Source organism: Panthera onca, chromosome Y (assembly GCF_046562875.1).
Source record: "Panthera onca isolate mPanOnc1 chromosome Y, mPanOnc1 haplotype 2, whole genome shotgun sequence".
Taxonomy (NCBI): Eukaryota; Metazoa; Chordata; class Mammalia; order Carnivora; family Felidae; genus Panthera; species Panthera onca.
In genome coordinates, this window is record NC_138358.1 from 23713145 (window position 1) to 23734776 (window position 21632).

Consider the following 21632-nt stretch of genomic DNA (forward strand, 5'->3'; position numbering starts at 1 on the left):
CGTTGTCTTGTACGGAATTGATATTTCTGCTGCTTCCGAACTGGGGAGAATCTGACCCATGAGAACTTTATAATAAGACCAGCATTCACTGCCTCCACCTCTTTGCTTCGGTTTGGAGTTTCTCTTGGTTCCTTTGGTTCACTTCATGGGTACTTAGCACACGGAAATAGAGGAACGTCCCCTAGACTCGTTTTTAGCCTCAGGTACCTTTGTTAAATCACATTCTGACTCAGAAGCACAAGATGGAGAGCATCTCTGTGTAGGAGAGCCTAGCTGCCTGGCAGGGGTGAAAATAGGATCGGTTCGATTGCCCTGTGTCGCATGCATCCCCTCCCCCCACCCCCTCCAGCTCTCCCCTCCCCGCCTCCTCGTGAAGGTACAGCACCTAAAGCCAATCTTGGTCTTGCCCTGAAGCGGCCAACCGGGTCGCTTCCAAGTGAGGCAGCCCAGTGAGCATCCGAGTGGAGTTAATGCTCAAATTCCCCGTACACAGACTGGCCGACTCGTGTCTTTTTGTCCTTCCTCCTAGGCGATACTGAACCCAGCCCAGGGATTTCTCTTGTCTTTGGCCTTCTACGGCTGGACAGGATGCAGCCTGGAGTTTCAGTCTCCCGGGAAGGAGATTCAGTGGGAATCCATGGCAACCTCTGCCGCGGAGCAGCCCTACCTGTCCCCAGATGGCTCCAGCGCACCCGGTGAGAGCCTCACTTCCAGGAAGGTGCTGCGACTCGGCGGGCACGCGTCTGACGAGGCCCTGAGCCTGTTGTCTGAAGGTGAGCCTTATCTGCCAATGTCGGTAAATTGCGGAGCTCCAGGTACGGTTCCAGGTACGGTGGCTCCAGGTACGGTTCGGTGTGCCCAGCTCACGTGGGACGTTTCAGATGAAGACCCAGTCTGCCAGCGCTGGCTCTTCCCATCTGTCCTTTTCACTGAAAGACTTGAGTGCTGGGGTCTGCAGACCTCTCTGTGGTCATCAGACTGCGTTCTGTGGAATCCTAGTGTGGACGTTTAGGCGTCTAGGAAATGATTCACTTCCAGAATTTGCGTGAAATCCCGTGGGGAGAACTGCGCATACTGAAATGCGTTGGTAACCAAATACTAACCCATCCAGGCCCACAGCCCATTAATCTGTCCTCCCGGGTTAGCTCAGAGAAACATTTGCCCGCCCTCTTGGTTTCAGTGAAAACTGGCCTCACATGGGAAGAAGTGCTACCTGAAACCATCACGTTTTCGGCTCCGTCGCTGTGTGGAACTGAATTTCCAGGTTACGGTGCTATTTATTTATCAGATCAAAAAAAGAAAAAGTTAGATGTTCGAGTGTGATGGAGACTGTCTTCGAGACGTCAGTTTTTCGTCTCAGAGTTTTTTATGTTGACTAAAGCGGCCTCATGGATCTAATTGATTATATCTGGTTTTTTGTTTTTTTTTTTTTTTTTTTTACAATCCAGACTGTAACTTATGAAATAACTTCTTGCTAATAGACTACTCTCCTCCCTGTTGAGGTTCCTAATAAAGTTTTGTTTTAGCCAAAATGTTGGTGAGGAGAGGTTTGAAAATCCCCACTCTGACATCCCCAAAGTTGTAACTCGCCTGATGGTTTGTAATGTACAAGCCGATTGATCCTTTAGGTTTTTGGTAGCTATAATTTTATGGTTGCCCGTGGGTTGTCTAAAAAGGAGCGCGAGAGAGATGCCTGGGGTGGCTCAGTTGGTTGAGTGTCTGATTGTTGATTTCAACTCAGGTCACGATCCGGGGGTCATAGGACCGAGCCCCATGAGTGTAGAGGCACTGAGCGTAGAGCCTACTTAAGATTTTCTCTCTGTCCCTCAGCCTCTCTCCCCGGATCATGCTCTCTCTCTCTCTCTTTAAAATAACAAATACATATTTTATTTCATTTTATGTTTTTTAAAGTTTATTTTGAGAGACAGAGCGAGCGAGCGAGCGTGCACACAAGTCGGGGAGAGGCAGAGAATCCCAAGTAGGGTCCGCACTGTCAGCACAGAGCCTGATGCGGGGCCCGAACCCACAAACTGTGAGATCGTGGCCTAAGCCGAAGTCGGATGCCCAACCGATTGAGCAACCCAGGTGCCCCCAAGACACATATGTATTATAAAAAAACAGCAAGAGAGAAGCTAAGAGAGAATGTTTAAGAATGTTGGCTGAAGGGTGCCTGGGTGGCTCAGTCGGTTGAGCTTGTGACTCTTGGTTTTGGCTCAGGTCATGATCTCAAGGTTGTGACACAGAGCCTGACTTGGGAGTCGGGCTCCATGCTGAGGATGCTTTCAGTGTGTCCCCCACGCATGCGCACGTGTGCTTTCCCTCCCTCCCTCCCTCCATAAAGAAAAAAAAATAAAAAGAAATTAAGGGCAACTGAGCATGCTCTGGGACGTGGGTTCTGCTTTGCGTTCCGTCAGCAGGCACCGGGGCCGGCGGGGTGGGCCGCCGCCTCTGTTCAGCCCACGTCCCGTCTGTGTGTCTGTCTTCAGAGCAGCCTCCTCAGCACTGTTGGCATTTGGGGCTGGGGGATGCCAGCCAGTTCCGAGGGCCGACTCGGACACCGTGGGATGTGGCACGTCTGTGCCCACTCCATGCCCGTCGCGCCCTCCTGATTGTGGCAACCGAGACCTCAACAACTACCCCTTGGGGGCACAGTGACCCCAGTTCAGAACCAACGTCTTAGGGTAATTAGGCTTTCAGAAAGCTTAGATCCATACATTTGCTTTCCCCAATGTGTTGTCTGAGTGAACTGCGCGTGCGCGCACACACACACACACACACACACACACACACACACACACACACGCATATGCATGCACACGCGCGTGTGAAAGCAAAGGCAAACACACCAACCAGATGGCTTTGTACAGAAATAATGTTGACATTTGAGAGTGAAGAAAATACGCAGAAGGTTGTTTGGAAGTGACTTTAGAGGGTTTGTTTTGTTTTGTTTTGCATTCCTGCAATTCAGATACATTGAAGGAGGGTTTGTTTTCAGGTGGTGAGCTTGGTTTGTTCTCAGGGCCAAAAAACATAGTGATAAATTGATAGATGGCTTCCCGGAGATGGGTATCATCTGGTTGTAATTGCAAACCTCGAAGGAAAATGGTAGTTCTGGCTAAAGCTGCAAGATAGAGGCTGTGTGTTCATCGACTTTTATTTAGTGTGAATGATTCATCAAGGCTTAAAGAACCACGGGGGGTGGGGGGGCGAGAGAAGGGAGGGGGAATTGCTCTTAGCATAGTCCCACCTGGGGAATGAGCCAGAAATTTTTATCTTGATGCATTCAGTTTTGTTTGATTTCCGTCCTGGTGTTTTAAGTTTGTTTATCTATTTTGAGGGAGAGAGAGCGAGCAAAAGAGCAAAAGGAGGGGCAGAGAGAGAGAGGGAGAGAGAGAGAGAATCCCAAGCAGGCTCCACACGCTCAGTGCAGACCCCGATGCAGGGGCTTGATCTCACAACCCGAGTCGAAATCAAGAGTCAGATGTTTAACTGACTGAGCCACGCAGGCACCTGCCCCCCCTCCCCCGCCTGATGTTTTAAAGTGGTTGAGCCCATCTCTGGAAGTCAAGTCAAACATTAGAAATAATAATAAAAATAGTCCCAGTCTGCCCGAGCCCCAGTCACCAGCAAGGAACAGGGCCAGTCAGTAATCTTGCTCTCATTCTCTCAGTGAGCTGTCGAGCGGGCCTGCCCCTCTGAGGTCGGGAATATGCACACAGAGCTTTTAGAGGAAGCAGACAGATCCAGTAGAGAGGTGAGCAAACGGGGCATCGATTCCTTGCGGACACTCTTAAGGCTTCCTTCCTTCCTTCCCTTCCCCCCTCCCTAGCCAAAGCCCTCAGCAAGGCTGACGTCATGGGGTGACTCACAGCCAGGAAGGAAGAAGAGTTTGTCTTTGAAATTTGAACTCCATTTGGGCGATCAGTTTATTTTTGGGAAAATAGTAGGATAAGGAAATGTCTTAAAAGTCTTTGCATTTGGGGGCACCTGGGTGGCTCCGTCGGTTGAGACGTCGGCTCAGTTCGTGATCTTGCGGTTTATGGGTTCCAGCCCCGCATCGGGCTCTCTGCTGTCAGCCTGTTGGCACACAGCCCTCTTTGGATCCTCTGTCCGCCCCCCCCCCCCCCGCCCCCGACCCCGCTTGTGCTCGTTCAAAAAAATAAACATTAAAAAGCACTTTGAATTTGGAGAGTTATACAAGCACCAAAGTTGCTGTTCCCTGGTGGGGTTGCCTCAAACCTGTAGCTGCAGAGAAGACTGGTCTCAGTCATATGTAGCTTTTGCCTCTGTCCTCTGCTTTTTTTTTTTTTTTTAATTGAGATAAAGGGGCACCTGGGCAGATCAGTCAGTTAAACATCCAGCTCTTGATTTCGGCTCAGGTCATGATCTCATGGTTCATGAGTTCAAGCCCCGAGTCGGGTTCAGCACTGAGAACACAGAACCTGCTTGGGATTCTCTCTCCCTCTCTCTCGCTGCCCCTTTCCCGCTTATGTGTGTGCTTGCTCTGTGTCACTCAAGATGTATAAACTTAAAAGAATTTGAGGTATAATTCACATACCATGAATTCATCTTTTTAACATTAAACTTCAGTCGGTTTTAGTATATTCACAAAGTTGTGCAACTATCTAATTCCAGAACATTTTCATCACTCCAAGAAGAAACCCTGTACCCATTTTCAACCCCTTCCCATTCTCCGCCCCCCCCCCCCGCCCCCCAACTGCTAATCTACTTTCTTTCTGTATGGATTTACCTCTTCTGGGCATTTCTTCTAAATGGGCACCTACTTGTCCTTTTCTGTGTGGCTTCTTTCGCTTAGCATCATGTTTTCAGGGTTTACCCACATTGTAGCTGCAGTCTGAACTTCGTTGTTTTTATGGCTAAATAATAAATACTCCACTGTGTGGATGGAGAGGCACTTGCTTCTGGTAGTGGTGACCCATGACTGCCCACATTGCCACCAAGCCCTGTCCTGGGAGCTTTGTGGGGTGTGGGGAACAGAGACTGCAATCCTGGCCCTCAAGGATCTCACAGTCTATGGTACACAATAAAAAAGCTGGGAATGGAATAAGCAATGGAAATGCCAGTTTGAGAAAAATTTGGAGGAAAAAGAACGCCTATAATGAATGCCTTTTGAGAAAAACAAGGAATGCATCAGTGGTGTTTTTGTTTCGTTTCGTTTTGTTTTGAGAGAAAAAATGACCAGGGGAGGGGCTGAGGGAGAGGGAGAGAGAGAATCCCAAGCCGGCTCCACACTTGAAGCAGGGCTGAGTCTTATGAGATTGTGACCTGAGCCAAAATTAGGAGTTGGATAGTCAACCAACGGAACCATCCAGGCGCCCCTGTCGTCGGCGTTTTTGATTATGGAAAGAACATACAAAAAGAGCGGCTGTGAGTTCAGAACTATAGTGACATGTTGCTAATTAACGTCTGTTGAGTCAGGCTTTTCGAGGAATTTCTGAAGCACAGAGTTAAGTTTGTAAAGTCCACTGACATTTGCAAAAGTGTATGGTAGAGGATATAACGGAAGTGGCAGTGAGGGTTTTTGGTTCGTATCTGGTCACCCTTGGATCTTCTAACATTGCTCCTGAGATCCAGCCTAGTATTTTGTATGGTCGTCCTGTGCAGGACTTTGCATACGTTACAGTAAAAACAACAGTTTCATTCAGAAATTAAATCATTTAAAGGTCTTGCTGCCTAGGATGCTTCAGCACATTCATGAAGAGGTCTACATCAGACTGTTGGCTGTCCTTACCATTGACCCCTGGGGACAAGTTCAGGATTCCCTCTAACTCTTCCCTGGTCAGTGTGCCTCTGGGGCCGCTTGGCTGCCACCAGAGAAGTCACTTCAGTTCTCCATCAGTGGTAGAGGAACCTCAAAGGCCATTCACGTATTCTTTCTAGAGGCTTCTCCAACGTGCAGTATGTGGGCACAGGCTAACAGGTGGAAAGCTGGCCGGCAGGATCCCAGGGATGATGTCCTCCTCACCTGTTGTCCCCTCTCCTACCCACCCCACCCCACCCCTCACTAAACACGGCTGTGTTTGAGTAAGTTACATGTGCACATGATACCAGCTCTGTGCATAAAGTCAGGGAAAAGCCTTTGCAAGAACTGTTTTCATATTGATAGAGCTTGAGCATTGGGACCTGAGCAGGTGTAGAGAAAACTCGGTACACATACAAGAACAGGAACGGTGACTCTTTTTTTCTTTTTTAATTTTTTAATTTACATCCAAGTTAGCATATAGTACAACAGTGATATCAGGACTTGATTCCTTAATGCTCCCCTTACCCATTTAGCCCATGCCTCCTCCCACAGCCCCTCTAGCAACCCTTCTGTTCTCTGTATTTAAGATTCTCTTAATATATATATATATACACACACACACACATATATACATACATACGTGCCACATCTTCTTTTTATCCATTCATCCATCGATGGACATTTGGGCTCTTTCCATACTTTGGTTGTTGTCAATAGTGCTGCTCTAAACATTGCGGTGCATGTGCCCCTTCAAATCAGCATTTTTGTATCCTTTGGATAAATACCTAGTAGTACAATTGCTGGGTCATAGGGTAGTTCTATTTTTAGTTTTTTGAGGAACCTCCATACTGTTTTCAGAGTGGCTGTACCAGTTTGCATTCCCACCAACAGTGCAAAAGAGATCCTCTTTCTCCGCAGCCTTGCCAACATCGGCTGTTGCCTGAGTTGTTCATTTTAGCCCTTCTGACAGGTGTGAGGTGGTATCTTATTGTGGTTTTGATTTCCCTGATGATGAGTGATGTTCAGCAGTTTTTCATGTGTCGGCCATCTGGATGTCTTCTTTGGAAAAGTCTATGTAGGTCTTTTGCCCATTTCTTCACGGGATTATTTGTTTTTTGGGTATTAAATTTGAGAAGTTCTTTATAGATTCTGGATACTAACCCTTTATCTGCTATGTCGTTTGCAAATATCTTCTCCCATTCTATCGGTTGCCTTTTAGTTTTGCTGATTGTTTCCTTAGCTGGAAAGAAGCTTTTTATCTTGATGAGGTCCCATAGTTCATCTTTGCTTTTGTTTCCCTTGCCTCCAGAGACGGGTTGAGTAAGAAGTTGCTGTGGCTGAGGTCAGTGAGGTTTTTGGCTGCTTTCTCCTCAAGGGTTTTGATGGCTTTCTGTCTTACCTTTAGGTCTTTCATCCATTTTGAGTTTATTTTTGTGTATGGGGTAAGAAAGTGGTCCAGGTTCATTTTTCTACATGTCGCTGTCCAGTTTTCCCAGCACCGTTTGCTGAAGAGACTGTCTTTATTCCATTGGATATTCTTTCCTGCTTTGTCAAAGATGAGTTGGCCACACATTTGTGGGTCCTTTTCTGGGTTCTCTATTCTGTTCCACTGATCTGAGTGTCTGTTCTTGTGCCAGTACCATACTGTCTTGATGATTACAGCTTTGTAGTATAGCTTGAAGTCTGGAAGTGTGATGCCTCCTGCTTTGGGTTTCTTTTTCAAGATCGCTTTGTCTATTCGGGGTCTTTTGTGGTTCAATACAAATTTTAGGATTGTTTATTCTAGCTCTGTGAAGAATGCTGGTGGTATTTTGATAGGGATTGCATTGACTGTGTAGATTGCTTCAGGTAGTATCAACGAGCATCTTTTCACGTGTTGGTTGGCCATCTGCACGTCTTCTTTGGAGAAATGTCTGTTTATGTCTTCTGCCTATTTTTTAAAAATGTTTATTCTTGACAGAGTGATGAGACAGAGCATGAGTGGGGCAGGTGCAGACAGAGAGGGGGACACAGAGTTCGAAGCAGGCTCTAGGCTCTGAGCTGTCAGCACAGAGCCTGACACGGGGCTCGAACCCACAAATTGTGAGATCATGACCTGAGCTGAAGTCAGACGCTCAACCAACTGGGCCACCCAGGCGCCCATCTTCTGCCCATTTTTTTAACTGGGTTATTTGCGTTTTTGGTGTTGTTGTATAAGTTCTTTATATATTTTGGAAACTAACCCCTTATTGGATATGTCATTTGCAAATATATTCTCTCATTCAGTAGGTTGTCTTTCAGATGTGTTAATTATTTCCTTTGCAGTGCAGAAGAAGACTTTTATTTTGATGAGGTCCCAATAGTTTATTTTTGCATTTGTTTCCCTTTCTTCTGGAGACCTATCTAGGAAAATGTTGCTATTGACTATGTCAGAGAAATTAATTCCTGTGCTCTCTTTGAGGATTTTTATGGTTTCAGGTCTCACATTTAGGTCTTTAATCCATTTTGAGTTTATTTTTGTGTATGCTGTAAAAAAGTGATCAAGTTTCATTCTTCTGCATGTAGCTGTCCAAATTTCCCAGCACCACTTGTTGAAGAGACTGTCTCTTGCTCATTGTATATTCTTGCCTCCTTTGCTGGAGATTAATTGACCATGTAGTCATGGGTTTCTTTCTGGGCTCTCAATTCTGTTCTATTGCTCTATGTGTCTGTTTTCGTCAGTACCACACTGTTTTGATTGTTACAGCTTTGTAATATATCTTGGCATCTGGGATTGTGAAACCTCCAGTTGTGTTCCTCTTTTTCAAGATTGCTTGACTATTTGGGGTCTTTTGTGGGTCCACACAAATTTTAGAATTAGTCTAGTTCTGTGAAAAAAGCTGTTGGTATTTTGATGGGGATTGCATTTAATCTATAGATTGTTTTGGGTAGAGTGGACATCTTAATATTCTCCCAATCCATGAAAATGGAATATCTTTCCATTTGTTTATGTCATCTTTAATTTCTTTCATCAGTGTTTTATAGTTTTCACGATACAGGTCTTTTACCTCTTTGGTATTTTATTATTTTGGGTGCAATTGTAAATGGGATAATTTTCTTTTTAATTTTTTTAAGTGTTTATTTTTGAGAGAAGAGAGCGCGAGTGGGGGAGGGGCAGAGAGAGAGACACACACACACAGAATCCGAAGCAGGCTCCAGGCTCCTAGCTGTCAGCACAGAGCCTGATGTGGGGCTCGAACCCATGAACTGCAAGATCATGACCTGAGGTGAAGTCGGTTGCTCAACTGACTGAGTCACTCAGGAGCCCCAAATGGGATCATTTTCTTAATTTCTTTCTGCTGCTTCATTATTAGTGTATAGAAATGCAGTGGATTTCTGTATATTGATATTGTAGCCGCATTCATTGATCAGTTCAAGTAGTTTTATGGTGGAGTCTTTAGGGTTTTCTGTATATAGTATGTCATCTGCAAATCGTGGTAGTTTTACTTTTTCTTTGCCGATGTGGATGCCTTTCATTTCTTATCTGATTGCTATGGCTAAGATTTCCGGTACTATGTTGAATAAAATCGGTGAGAGTGGAAATCTTGTCTTGTTCTTGGTCTTAGGGAAAAAGCTCTCAATTTGTCACCATGGAATATGATGTTAGCTATGGGTTGTTTTTTTATTATGTTGAGGTATATTCCCTCTAAACTTACTTTGTTGAGAGCTTTTATCATGAATGAATGTTATAGGGGCACCTGGGTGGCTCAGTCAGTTAACTGGCTGACTTTGACTCAGGTCATGAGCTCACAGTTGGGGAATTCGAGCCCCGCGTCGGGCTCTGTGCTGATAGCTCGGAGCCTGGAGCCTGCTTCGGATTCTGTGTCTCCCTCTCTCCCTGTTCCTCCCTGCTCACACTCTGTCTCTCTCTCAAAAATTAACGTTTAAAAAAAAAATGGATGTTGTACTTTGTCAGATGGTTTTTCTGTATATATTAAGATGATCATATATGTTGATGTGTGATGTATCACATTGATTTGCAGATCCCAGACAACTCTTGTGTCTGAGAATAAATCCCACTTGGAGTAAATGATTTTTCTAATATATTGTTGGATTCTGTTTGCCAGTATTTTTTGAGGATTTTTGAATCTATGTTAACCAGAGATACTGGTTTCTCATTCTCTTTTTTTGTAGTATCTTTATCTGGTTTTGGTACCAGGGTAATGCTGGCCTCAGAATGAATTTGGAAGCTATCCTTTCTCTTCTACATTGTCTTTGAGAATAGGTTTTAACTCTTCTTTAAAGTTTTCATAGAATTTACTTGTGAAGCTATCTCATGTTGGATTTTTGCTTATTGGGAGTTTTAATGATTTTTTTTAAAGCATTGCTTTTTAAAAATTTTATTTAAGATTTTTTTTAAGTTTATTTACTTATTTTGAGAGAGAGTATGAGAGGGGTAGGGTCAGAGAGAGGGAGAGAGAATTCCAAGCAGATTCTGTGCTGTCAGTACAGAGCCCAATGTGCAGCTCGAACCAATGAAGCAAGAGATCATGACCTGAGACGAAATTAAGAGTTGGACACTTAACATACTAAGCCACCTGGGTGCCCATGGGAGGTAATGTTTCTAAGAATTTGTCCATTGCTTTTAGGTTGTCCAGTTTGTTGGCATGTAGTTTTTTATAATATTCTCTTCTGTTTTGTACTCAGTGTTGTTATTTCACCTCTTTCATTTCTGATTTTGTTTGAGTCCTTTTTTTTGAATGAGTCAGGCTAAAGGTTTATCAATTTGTTGATCTTTTTTAAGGATCATCCCCTGGTTTCATTGATGTATTCTTTTTTTTTTTTTTTGTCGTTGTTTCTGTCCTAATATTTATTATTTCCTTCCTTCTACTGACCTTGGGCTTTGTTTGTTCTTTTTTTTTTTTTTTAGCTTCTCTAGCTTTAAGGTTAGGTTGTTTTGTTTTTTTTTTGTCAGGGAGTTTTCTTCTTGAGGTAGGCATGTATTGCTATAAACTTGCCTCTTAGGATAACTTTTGCTGCATCCCAAAGATTTGGGACTGTGTTTTCATTTTCACATGTTTCCATGTATTTGTGATTTCCTCTATGATTTCTTAGTTGACCCATTCGTTATTTACCAGCAGATTATCCAACCTCCATGTATCTGGAAAGAGAAAACTCTTTCCAGGTGTTTTCTTGTGGTTGATTTCTAGTTTCCTTGTGTTGTGGTTGCAAAAGATGCATGGTATGACCTCATTGTTTTTAAATTTGTCGAGACTTGTTTTGTGGTCTGACGTGATCTCTTCTGGAGAATGTCCCATGTGCGCTTGAAAAGAGTATTCTGCTGTGTTAGGATGGAATGTTCTGAATGTATCTGTTAGATCATCTAATCCAGTGTGTCATTCAAAACCACTGTTTCTTTATTGATTTTTCTGTTTGGGTTATCTGTGAGTCTTCGCTTTGTAAAAGTTGACTTTTTATCACAGCGTTTTGGCTGTTTAGAGCTCTGTTCTTATGAAGTTTTCTCCTCGTACCATCAACCTATCTTATCAATGTATACATCTTCTTTCCTTATGTTTCCCTTTTTAAACACCTATTCTTATTTGGGGTTATGTCCACTAACCCAACTGATAAGGAGGAAGAAAGTACCAGTTAAGGCTCAAATAATTGTTTCTCTAAAGATTGCCATTTACAAAACCTATCACATAAATTTTATAATTATATATATTCACATATATCTATTAATAAGTACATCATATATTTTTCATTAAACTATTACAACCTGATAATTTATCATTTGTTCTATATTCTGAATTTGCTATTACAATAAGCTCACTTATATTCTAATCAAGATGAGTAATGAGTAATGCCCGTTACTATTGTTACAATAACATTGATTTTATCCTCCCTCCTATACATAGATTTTAACCCCTCAGAAGATTCTTCTTGACTAAATATGTTGCTGTTAGCATTGAGTAACAAGATAGAAAATTCTTTACAAGGAGAGACCACATGTTTGGAGCACTTTCTTCTTCAGATCAGTGGGTCGATTCTCACAAATGCTCTTCGGGAAGGAGGCCACCTCACCTCTCCTCTTTCCACTGAGACCCTGAAGCTCCTTCCACTTCCCACTGTGTTACTTTGAGATTGTTTGAAAGCACGTTGAACTGATACATGTTCACTACCAGTATCGCGATGCATTCCATTCTCCGTCTGGCATTCATACCCAAAGCTTGACCCTTCCATATGATAAGTGCTCAGTGGTTGCTTGTAATGATGATGTTACATTACAGATTTTTGATGCAAAATATGTAGGTCATGCAGGTCATGGCTAACTGAAGGCCTAACTGAAAAATAAGAGTCATTAGGTAAAAGATTGAAAGAATTCTTAATAATGTAAGTGTTGGGGTACTATGTCAATGACATCTCAGTAGAGCTGGGGAAAAAGAGTTGAGATCTTGAACATTTTGGGTGCTAAGAATGCGTAAGGAGTTATGTTCTCTGTCCTTGAATAATAGCAACGTTTATTAAGCTTATCAGAAGCTAGGTGACATATGAGGGAAGTATAAGGAATGGACTTGCCAGGCAAGACCTGTCATGGTAGCTTCAGGGAAGGGTTAGTGGCATCTGGGCAGAGGACTCTTCACTTGGCCCCGTCCAGGTGAGCTGACAAGAAGCCCTGCTGGCAAACCCCACTTAGGAATTGTTTGCCTCTAACAGGGTGCTGACGATGGTAATTTTTCATAAGATCAAATAGATCGTATGCTGTGTTCAGTGGTGCTGACATTCAGTAACTCTAACTCTAGTGATAAATAATCTTACGTATTCATAGTTTGAGGGGAGAATGGGGCAAATGTTGGTAAGGAGTGGAATTCAGAAGCAAAACAGTGCAGATTTCTAGGCTGCATCTAAACTACCAAGGCAGTTCAGTCTGGGCTAAAGAGGTGCTGGCACATGTAGGGAAACAGCCCAGGCAGAGTGGTTCCCTCACAACCGACTCTGGGTATTCTACCCTAGGCCACGTGCTGCTTGCTGTAAGCGGCAGCCATGTCTTCGAAAGAAGCCATCTTGGGGTTGAGATCCGGCTTAGTCTTGGGCATCTCCTTCCTCCTATTCCCCAACTGCTTTAATAAAGGTTTCTTCAGTAACAGGGAGCTATGTGTAATGCAGAAAATACTGTTACGTGTGTGAGAAAAGGCCCAGATATGTAATTCAGAGCAGTAAACACAGGTCTCTCCATTTGTACTGTTGTGATGAATGGACTTATTTGTCCTGCTCTGAAGCATCTACAACTTTGAGGTTCGCTCTAAGGCCAATAGGCTCACCTTGAACCTCCATTAGTACATATCTGACGTGGTGTCAGGTGCTTACTAGGCACTTAATGTAAGTTAATTTGATCTTCAACAAAGGGGTTTTGAGCATCTGCTGTATGGTCAACACCGTTTTGGTCAAGGAGGGTGAGTGTTCTTGAGAAGTATCATGTATGATGAAACTTAGAAGTAAGACAGTGCTATTATTTTATTATTTATTATTTGTTTAGATTTTAAGTAATCTCTTCCCCCAACATGGGGCTTCAACTTAACACCCCGAGATCAAGAGTTGCATGGTTTACTGACTGAGCCAGCCAGGTGCCCCCACAGTGCTATTTTTTGTTGTGAAAAATGTGAGGTGTTAAACGCAGAAAATGCAGCTATGTATGCTGGTTTGGGGCGCATGGGTGAGAGTTTCTGGAGATGTTCAGACGTGGTGTTGCACAGGAGACCTGAATGGGAGAGGAGAAAGGCCAGAGACACAGCAGAATGTTTACATGTGGTTTGGGGTGGCCTCAGCACGACATGGTGTGATGGGTTTTCCGGATCCGGAGAGGCAGCCTGGGAACAGATGATGAAGGACTTTTGTAGATTCTGCTAAAGAGCTTGCATTTTATCTGTGTCCCCAAAGGCCTACATAAGGCTTTTAAGTACAGACTGTAGGTTTGCTTAGAGGACTACCTGGTGTGGGAGAATTGATTTGATGATCATGTTTTGTGACTGTAGCAAGTTTCCATTGAGGGGATCTGTGTGTAATTTCTTACGACAGTGTCATGTAAAATATCTTCACAAGGAATTGAAATTTGCCTCGGGACTAAAAGTTAAGAAAAATGGGACTTCTCACAAACCTAAACTTCGTTGGTTTCTGTCTTAGGAACCCCAGAAAATTTTTAAATGCGGTTATTCGTTCTTTCCATATGCATTAAGCCATCCATTACTTCTCCCAAAACCCTTGCTTCTCCCACAGTTCATTGCTTCTTGCCATCTTGGCCTTTCCCACAGTCCCTTGCTTCTCTGAGTCTACTGCTTCACCACCATTACCAACTTCTCCCACAATCCTTTGATTCTCCCCAAGTCCCTTGCTTCTCCGCCATTACTGACCCTTCCCGTAATCCGTTGCTTTTTCCACAGTTCATTGCCTAGCCGCCTTTAACGGACTTTACCAGAATCCTTTGCTTCTCCTCCATCTTGGCCCTTCCCACAATCCATTGCTTCTCCCACAGTTCATTACCTAGCTGCCTTTAACGGACTCTACCAGAACCCTTGGCTTCTCCCACGATCCTTTGCTTCTCCGCCATTTTGGCTTCTCCCACAACTCATCGCTTCTCCCACAGTCCATTACTTCTCCGCCATCTTGGGCCTTCCCAGAATACATTGCTGGTCCCACAGTGCTTTGCTTAACTGCCGTTAAGAATTTCCCAAATCCTTTGCTTCTCTGCTAGCTTGACTTCTCCCGCAGTTCATTGCTTCTCTGCCATCTTGACTTCTCCCACAACACATTTCTTCTCCCACAGTTCATTGGTTTTCTGCCATGTTGGCCCTTCCCAGAATACATTGCTTTTCCCACAGTGCTTTGCTTCTCTGCCGTCTTGACTTCTCCCACAACACATTGCTTCTCCCACAGTTCATTGCTTTCCTGCCATGTTGGCCCTTCCCAGAATACATTGCTTTTCTCACAGTGCTTTGCTGAACAGCCGTTAACACTCTCCCACAATCCTTTGCTTCTCCGCTATTGGCCCTTCCCACAATCCATTGCTTTTCCCACAGTGCTTTGCTGAACCGCCGTTAACGGAGTGTCCCACAATCCTTTGCTTCTCCGCCATTGGCCCTTCCCACAATCCATTGCTTCTCCCACAGTTCATTGCTTCTCCGCCATCTTCTCCCACAATCCACTACTTTTCCCACAGTTTATTGCCTAGCTGCCGTTAACGGACTCTACCAGAATCCTTCGCTTCTCCGCCGTCTAGGCTTCTCCCACAGTCCATTGCGTCTCCGCCATCTTGGCCCTTCCCACAATACATTGCTTTTCCCACAGTGCTTTGCTGAACCGCCGTTAATGGAGTGTCCCACAATCCTTTGCTTCTCCGCCTTTGACCCTTCCCACAATCCATTGCTTCTCCCACAGTTCATTGCTTCTCCGCCATCTTGACTTCTCCCACAAGCCACTGCTTTTCCCACAGTTCATTGCCTAGCTGCCGTTAACGGACTCTACCAGAATCCTTTGCTTCTCCGCCGTCTAGGCTTCTCCCACAGTCCATTGCTTCTCTGCCATCTTGGCCCTTCCCACAACACATTGCTTTTCCCACAGTGCTTTGCTGAACCGCCGTTAATGGAGTGTCCCACAATCCTTTGCTTCTCCGCCATTGGCCCTTCCCACAATCCATTGCTTCTCCCACAGTTCATTGCTTCTCCGCCATCTTGACTTCTCCCACAAGCCACTGCTTTTCCCACAGTTCATTGCCTAGCTGCCGTTAACGGACTCTACCAGAATCCTTTGCTTCTCTGCCGTCTAGGCTTCTCCCACAGTCCATTGCTTCTGCGCCATCTTGGCCCTTCCCACAATCCACTGCTTCTCCCACAGTGCTTTGCTGAACCGCCATTAAGGGAGTGTCCCACAGTCCTTTGCTTCTCCGCCATTGGCCCTTCCCACAACACATTGCTTTTCCCACAGTGCTTTGCTGAACCGCTGTTAACGGAGTGTCCCACAATCCTTTGCTTCTCCGCCATTGGCCCTTCCCACAATCCATTGCTTCTCCCACAGTTCATTGCTTCTCCGCCATCTTGACTTCTCCCACAAGCCACTGCTTTTCCCACAGTTCATTGCCTAGCTGCCATTAACGGACTCTACCAGAATCCTTTGCTTCTCTGCTGTCTAGGCTTCTCCCACAGTCCATTGCTTCTGCGCCATCTTGGCCCTTCCCACAATCCATTGCTTCTCCCACAGTGCTTTGCTGAACCGCCATTAAGGGAGTGTCCCACAGTCCTTTGCTTCTCCGCCATTGGCCCTTCCCACAATACATTGCTTTTCCCACAGTGCTTTGCTGAACTGCCATCTTGACTTCTCCCACAATCCACTGCTTTTCCCACAGTTCATTGCCTAGCTGCCGTTAATGGACTCTACCAGAATCCTTTGCTTCTCCGCCGTCTAGGCTTCTCCCACAGTCCATTGCTTCTCCGCCATCTTGGCCCTTCCCACAATACATTGCTTTCCCCACAGTGCTTTGGTGAACCGCCATTAACGGAGTGTCCCACAATCCTTTGCTTCACCGCCATTGGCCCTTCCCACAATCCATTGCTTCACCCACAGTTCATTGCTTCTCCGCCATCTTGACTTCTCCCACAATCCACTGCTTTTCCCACAGTTCATTGCCTAGCTGCCATTAACGGACTCTACCAGAATCCTTTGCTTCTCCACCATCTTGGCCCTTCCCACAATACATTGCTTTTCCCACAGTGCTTTGCTGAACCGCTGTTAACGGAGTGTCCCACAGTCCTTTGCTTCTCCGCCATTGGCCCTTCCCACAATCCATTGCTTCACCCACAGTTCATTGCTTCTCCGCCATCTTGACTTCTCCCACAATCCACTGCTTTTCCCACAGTTCATTGCCTAGCTGCCGTTAATGGACTCTACCAGAATCCTTTGCTTCTCTGCTGTCTAGGCTTCTCCCACAGTCCATTGCTTCTGCGCCATCTTGGCCCTTCCCACAATCCATTGCTTCTCCCACAGTGCTTTGCTGAACCGCCATTAAGGGAGTGTCCCACAGTCCTTTGCTTCTCCGCCATTGGCCCTTCCCACAATACATTGCTTTTCCCACAGTGCTTTGCTGAACTGCCATCTTGACTTCTCCCACAATCCACTGCTTTTCCCACAGTTCATTGCCTAGCTGCCGTTAACGGACTCTACCAGAATCCTTTGCTTCTCCACCATCTTGGCCCTTCCCACAATACATTGCTTTTCCCACAGTGCTTTGCTGAACCGCTGTTAACGGAGTGTCCCACAATCCTTTGCTTCTCCGCCATTGGCCCTTCCCACAATCCATGGCTTCTCCCACAGTTCATTGCTTCTCCGCCATCTTGACTTCTCCCACAAGCCACTGCTTTTCCCACAGTTCATTGCCTAGCTGCCGTTAACGGACTCTACCAGAATCCTTTGCTTCTCCGCCGTGTAGGCTTCTCCCACAGTCCATTGCTTCTCCGCCATCTTGGCCCTTCCCACAGTACATTGCTTTTCCCACAGTGCTTTGCTGAACCGCCGTTAACGGAGTGTCCCACAGTCCTTTGCTTCTCCGCCATTGGCCCTTCCCACAATCCATTGCTTTTCTGCCATCTTGGCCCTTCCCACAATACATTGCCTTTCCCACAGTACTTTGCTGAACACTGTTAACAGACTTTCCCACAGTCCTTTGCTTCTTCACCATTGGCCTTCCCACAATCCATTGCTTCACCCATAGTTTATTGCTTCTCCACCATCTTGACTTCTCCCACAATCCATTGCTTTTCCCACAGTTCATTGCCTAGCTGCCATTAACGGACTCAACCAGAATCCTTTGCTTCTCCACCACCTTGGCCCTTCCCAGAATACATTGCTTGTCCCACAGTGCTTTGCTTAACTGCCGTTAACAGACTTTCCCACAATCCTTTGTTTCTCCACCATTATGGCTTTTCCCACAAGCCATTGCTTCTCCCACAGTCCATTGCTTCTCCGCCATCTTGGCCCTTCCCAGAATACATTGCTTGTCCCACAGTGCTTTGCTGCACCGTTAACGGGCTCTCCCACAGTCCTTTGCTTTCCCACCATCTTGGCCCCTCCCTCAATCCATTGCTTCTCCCACAGTTCATTGCTTCTCTGCCATCTTGGTTTCTCCCACAATCCTGTGTTTCTCCGCCATCTTGGCCCTTCCCACAATACATTGCTTTCCCCACAGTGCTTTGGTGAACCGCCATTAACGGAGTGTCCCACAATCCTTTGCTTCACCGCCATTGGCCCTTCCCACAATCCATTGCTTCACCCACAGTTCATTGCTTCTCCGCCATCTTGACTTCTCCCACAATCCACTGCTTTTCCCACAGTTCATTGCCTAGCTGCCATTAACGGACTCTACCAGAATCCTTTGCTTCTCCACCATCTTGGCCCTTCCCACAATACATTGCTTTTCCCACAGTGCTTTGCTGAACCGCTGTTAACGGAGTGTCCCACAATCCTTTGCTTCTCCGCCATTGGCCCTTCCCGCAATCCATTGCTTCTCCCACAGTTCATTGCTTCTCCGCCATCTTGACTTCTCCCACAAGCCACTGCTTTTCCCACAGTTCATTGCCTAGCTGCCATTAACGGACTCTACCAGAAGCCTTTGCTTCTCCAACATCGTGGCTTCTCTCACAATCCTTTGTTTCTCTGCCATCTTGGTCTCTGCCACAACCCATTGCTTTTCCCAGTATTCATTGCCTAGCCACCGTTAACGGACTGTACCAGAATCTTTTGCTTGTCTGACATATTGGCCCCTCCCACAATCCTTTGCTTCTCTACCATCTTGGACCTTCCCAGAATACATTGCTTTTCCCACAGTGCCTTGCTTAACCACTGTTAACGAACGCTACACAATCCTTTCCGATCTTGGCTTCTCCCACAATCCATTGCTCCTCTCCCATTCTTGGCCTGTCTCACATAATCCGTTGCTTCTCCCCCACTCTCTGCCCTTTTCCTTCTGACCTCTAGTCCTCACCTCCCTGAGAACCTATTGCTTTCCTTATAATCCAGTTATAATCCTTATAATTTCTGCAGCGGTTCCCCACTTCTAGTACAGCCAATTCCTTCTCCCACCATTCCCTAGCTCCCCTGCAATCCAGTCCGTTTCCCACAGTTCTCTATCCTCCCACAATTTTTCCCAGTTCCTTTTTTTCTCTAACAATTCCTGTGATCCCTTGTCATTCCCACACAAATCACATTCTGCCTCGTCTCGATTGGCTCAACAGTTCTCTATTCTTCATAGTTTCATTGGTAGCACAGTTGTGTATTCCACGTTCTTCCATTCTCTCGCACAATGCTTTATTTTCCTAATTCCTTTCCCTACGATATTTTGTCACACAATTTCGTGTTTCTCCTAGAATTCCTTGTTCTCATAACTGTCTCCCCAAATTTCCTTCTCTCCCCCGTGAGCCTATGTTTTTCTCACAATTCCCTGTCTCTCCCACAATACCCTTTTTTTTCCCTCAAAATTACTTCTTTTCTTTCACAATCCTGATGTCTTTTTTGTTTGGCACAAATCTCCATTTTCCTTGGTGATTGTTTTATACTGTGTTGCCTTTTGTTTCCTTTTTAATTTCTTTGGTCTCACGATTGCTTAGCTCTCCCACAATCTAATTATTTTTCTCCTATAATCCGTTGTCACTCCCACATTCCCAATCTCTCCCACAAAACAGTTTTCCTAGAGTTTGTTTTGTCTCCTACAGTTGCCCTTTCTCTTCCACGATCCGCTGTCGTTCCCACAATACTTTATCGCTCTCACAAGTCCTTCTTTCCTTCCGTTGCCCATTTTCTCCCACAATTCGGGACTCTGTTGGCACTCACAAGTCTGTATTTTTCTCAATACTTGTGATTTTGACCACTTTTCATCTTTCTCGCAATCCTGTTTTTCCCACATTCTGTTCCTCTTTTCTCACGTTAACTGTGTCTCCCATAATTCTCCGCCATGATCTCATTTTCCCGCTATTCCCATGTCTCGTAATACTGGTTTTCCCACAGTTCCGTATTTTGTCCCCCAGTTCTTTGTCTCACATGAGCCCTCTTGTTCCTACAGTTCCTGCAGTTCCCAAAAACTCCCCTTTGATGCCCGTGATCCCTGGTCTTTCCCATGATGACCTCTCCCAAGATTCTCTGCTTTAACCCCATATTCCAGCAATTCCTTTTTTTCTTTTTTTTTTTTTTTTTTTGAGAGTATGTGGGGGTGGGGCAGAGGGAGAGGAAGAGAGAGAATCCCAAGCAGACTCCATGCTCAGCTTGGAGCCCAACATGGGGCTTGATCTCACAACCATGACATCATGACCTGAGCCAACATTAAGAGTTGGGGTGCCGGGGTGCCTCAGTAGGTACATATGCAACTCTTGATTTGGGCTTGGGCCATGATCTCACCGTCTGGGGGCTCAAGCCCCACGTCAGGCTCTGCACTGACTGTGCGGAGCCTCCTTGGGATTCTCTCTGTCCCTTCCCCAGTTGCACGCCCACGCGGGCACACTTGCTCTCGCTCTCTCAAAATAAGTAAAAGAAGTTTTCTTTTTTTTTTTTTTAATTTTTATTTTAATGTTTATTTATTTTTGAGACAGAGAGAGACTGAACATGAATGGGGGAGGGGCAGAGAGAGGGAGACACAGAATCCGAAACAGGCTCCAGGCTCTGAGCCGTCAGCCCAGAGCCCGACGCGGGGCTCGAACTCACGGACCGCGAGATCGTGACCTGAGCCGAAGTCGGACGCTTAACCGACTGAGCCACCCAGGCGCCCCAGAAGTTTTCTTTTTTTATAGTCAGAGGCTTAACCAACTGACTCACCCAGGCACCCACCCTCCCCCCCACCCCGCAATGCCATTTCTTAATGAAAATCGTTTCTTTCCAGTAATCCCTTGTCTTACGCACAGTGCCCTGTCTCCCCTATCATCCTCTTCTGTCCCACAGCTCTCTTCTCGCTCAATTTCTTGTCATTCTTGCACTGCTTGGCCTCCCACGGTTCTTCGTTGATTCGCGAGACTCCCCTTTTCTCCACGGGTCTTGCTCTCCCATAACCCTTTGTCTTTTCACACTTTATTGTTCTCGCCCAGAGTTCGCTCTGTTTTGTTTTTGGTTGTTGATTTAATACTTTTATTTTTTTTTTTATTTATTTTTTTTTATTTTTTATTTTTTAATATATGAAATTTACTGTCAAATTGGTTTCCATACAACACCCAGTGCTCATCCCAAAAGGTGCCCTCCTCAATACCCATACTTTTATTATTTTTAAATTCCGGTGTAATTACAGTGTCAGCTTAAGGTGTACAGCATAGTAATCCAGCAATTCTGTACCTCAGTGCTCATCACCAGAAGTGCCCTCTTAATCTCCTTCACCTGTCACCCCTCCCCGGACCCACCTCCCCTCTGGTACCATCAGTTCTCTATATTTAAGAGTCTGATGTTTTTGTTCCCCGCCCCTCGTTGTTTGTTTTGTTTTTTAAATTCTATGATGAGTGAAATCATATGGTATTTTTTCTCTTTGTCCACTTAGCGTTATACCGTCTAGCTCCATCCATTTTGTTACAAATGGCAAGATTTCATTCTTTTAATGAAATTAAATATTTTATTATATGTATATACCATCCCTTTATTCATCTGTTGATGGATACTTGGGTCGCTTCCCTGATTTAGTCATTGTAAATAATGCTGCAATGAACATCGAGTGCATCTTTGAAAATTCGTGGTGTTTAACTTTGTGTTTTTCGGTATGGAGTTTCCTCAAAAGTTAAAAAGAGAACGACCTTATGATCCATCAATCACGCTACTAGGTATTGATGTTTATTGCAGTGTTGTCTACAATAGCCACGTTATGGGAACGGCCCAAGTGTCCACTGAAACTTTGCCATTT

At 45.1% G+C, this 21632-nt stretch overlaps 1 protein-coding gene across 2 annotated transcripts in view; it reads left to right on the forward strand.

Moving 5' to 3' along the window:
- LOC145714973 (G-protein coupled receptor 143-like) overlaps positions 1 to 21632 on the forward strand; it is a 64122-nt gene that overhangs the window by 22465 nt on the left and 20025 nt on the right. For both annotated transcript variants that reach the window (XM_081794553.1, XM_081794552.1), the window contains exon 8: positions 530 to 773. In XM_081794553.1, coding sequence (XP_081650679.1) covers positions 530 to 773 — 244 coding nt within the window. The remainder of the gene's footprint in view (positions 1 to 529; positions 774 to 21632) is intronic.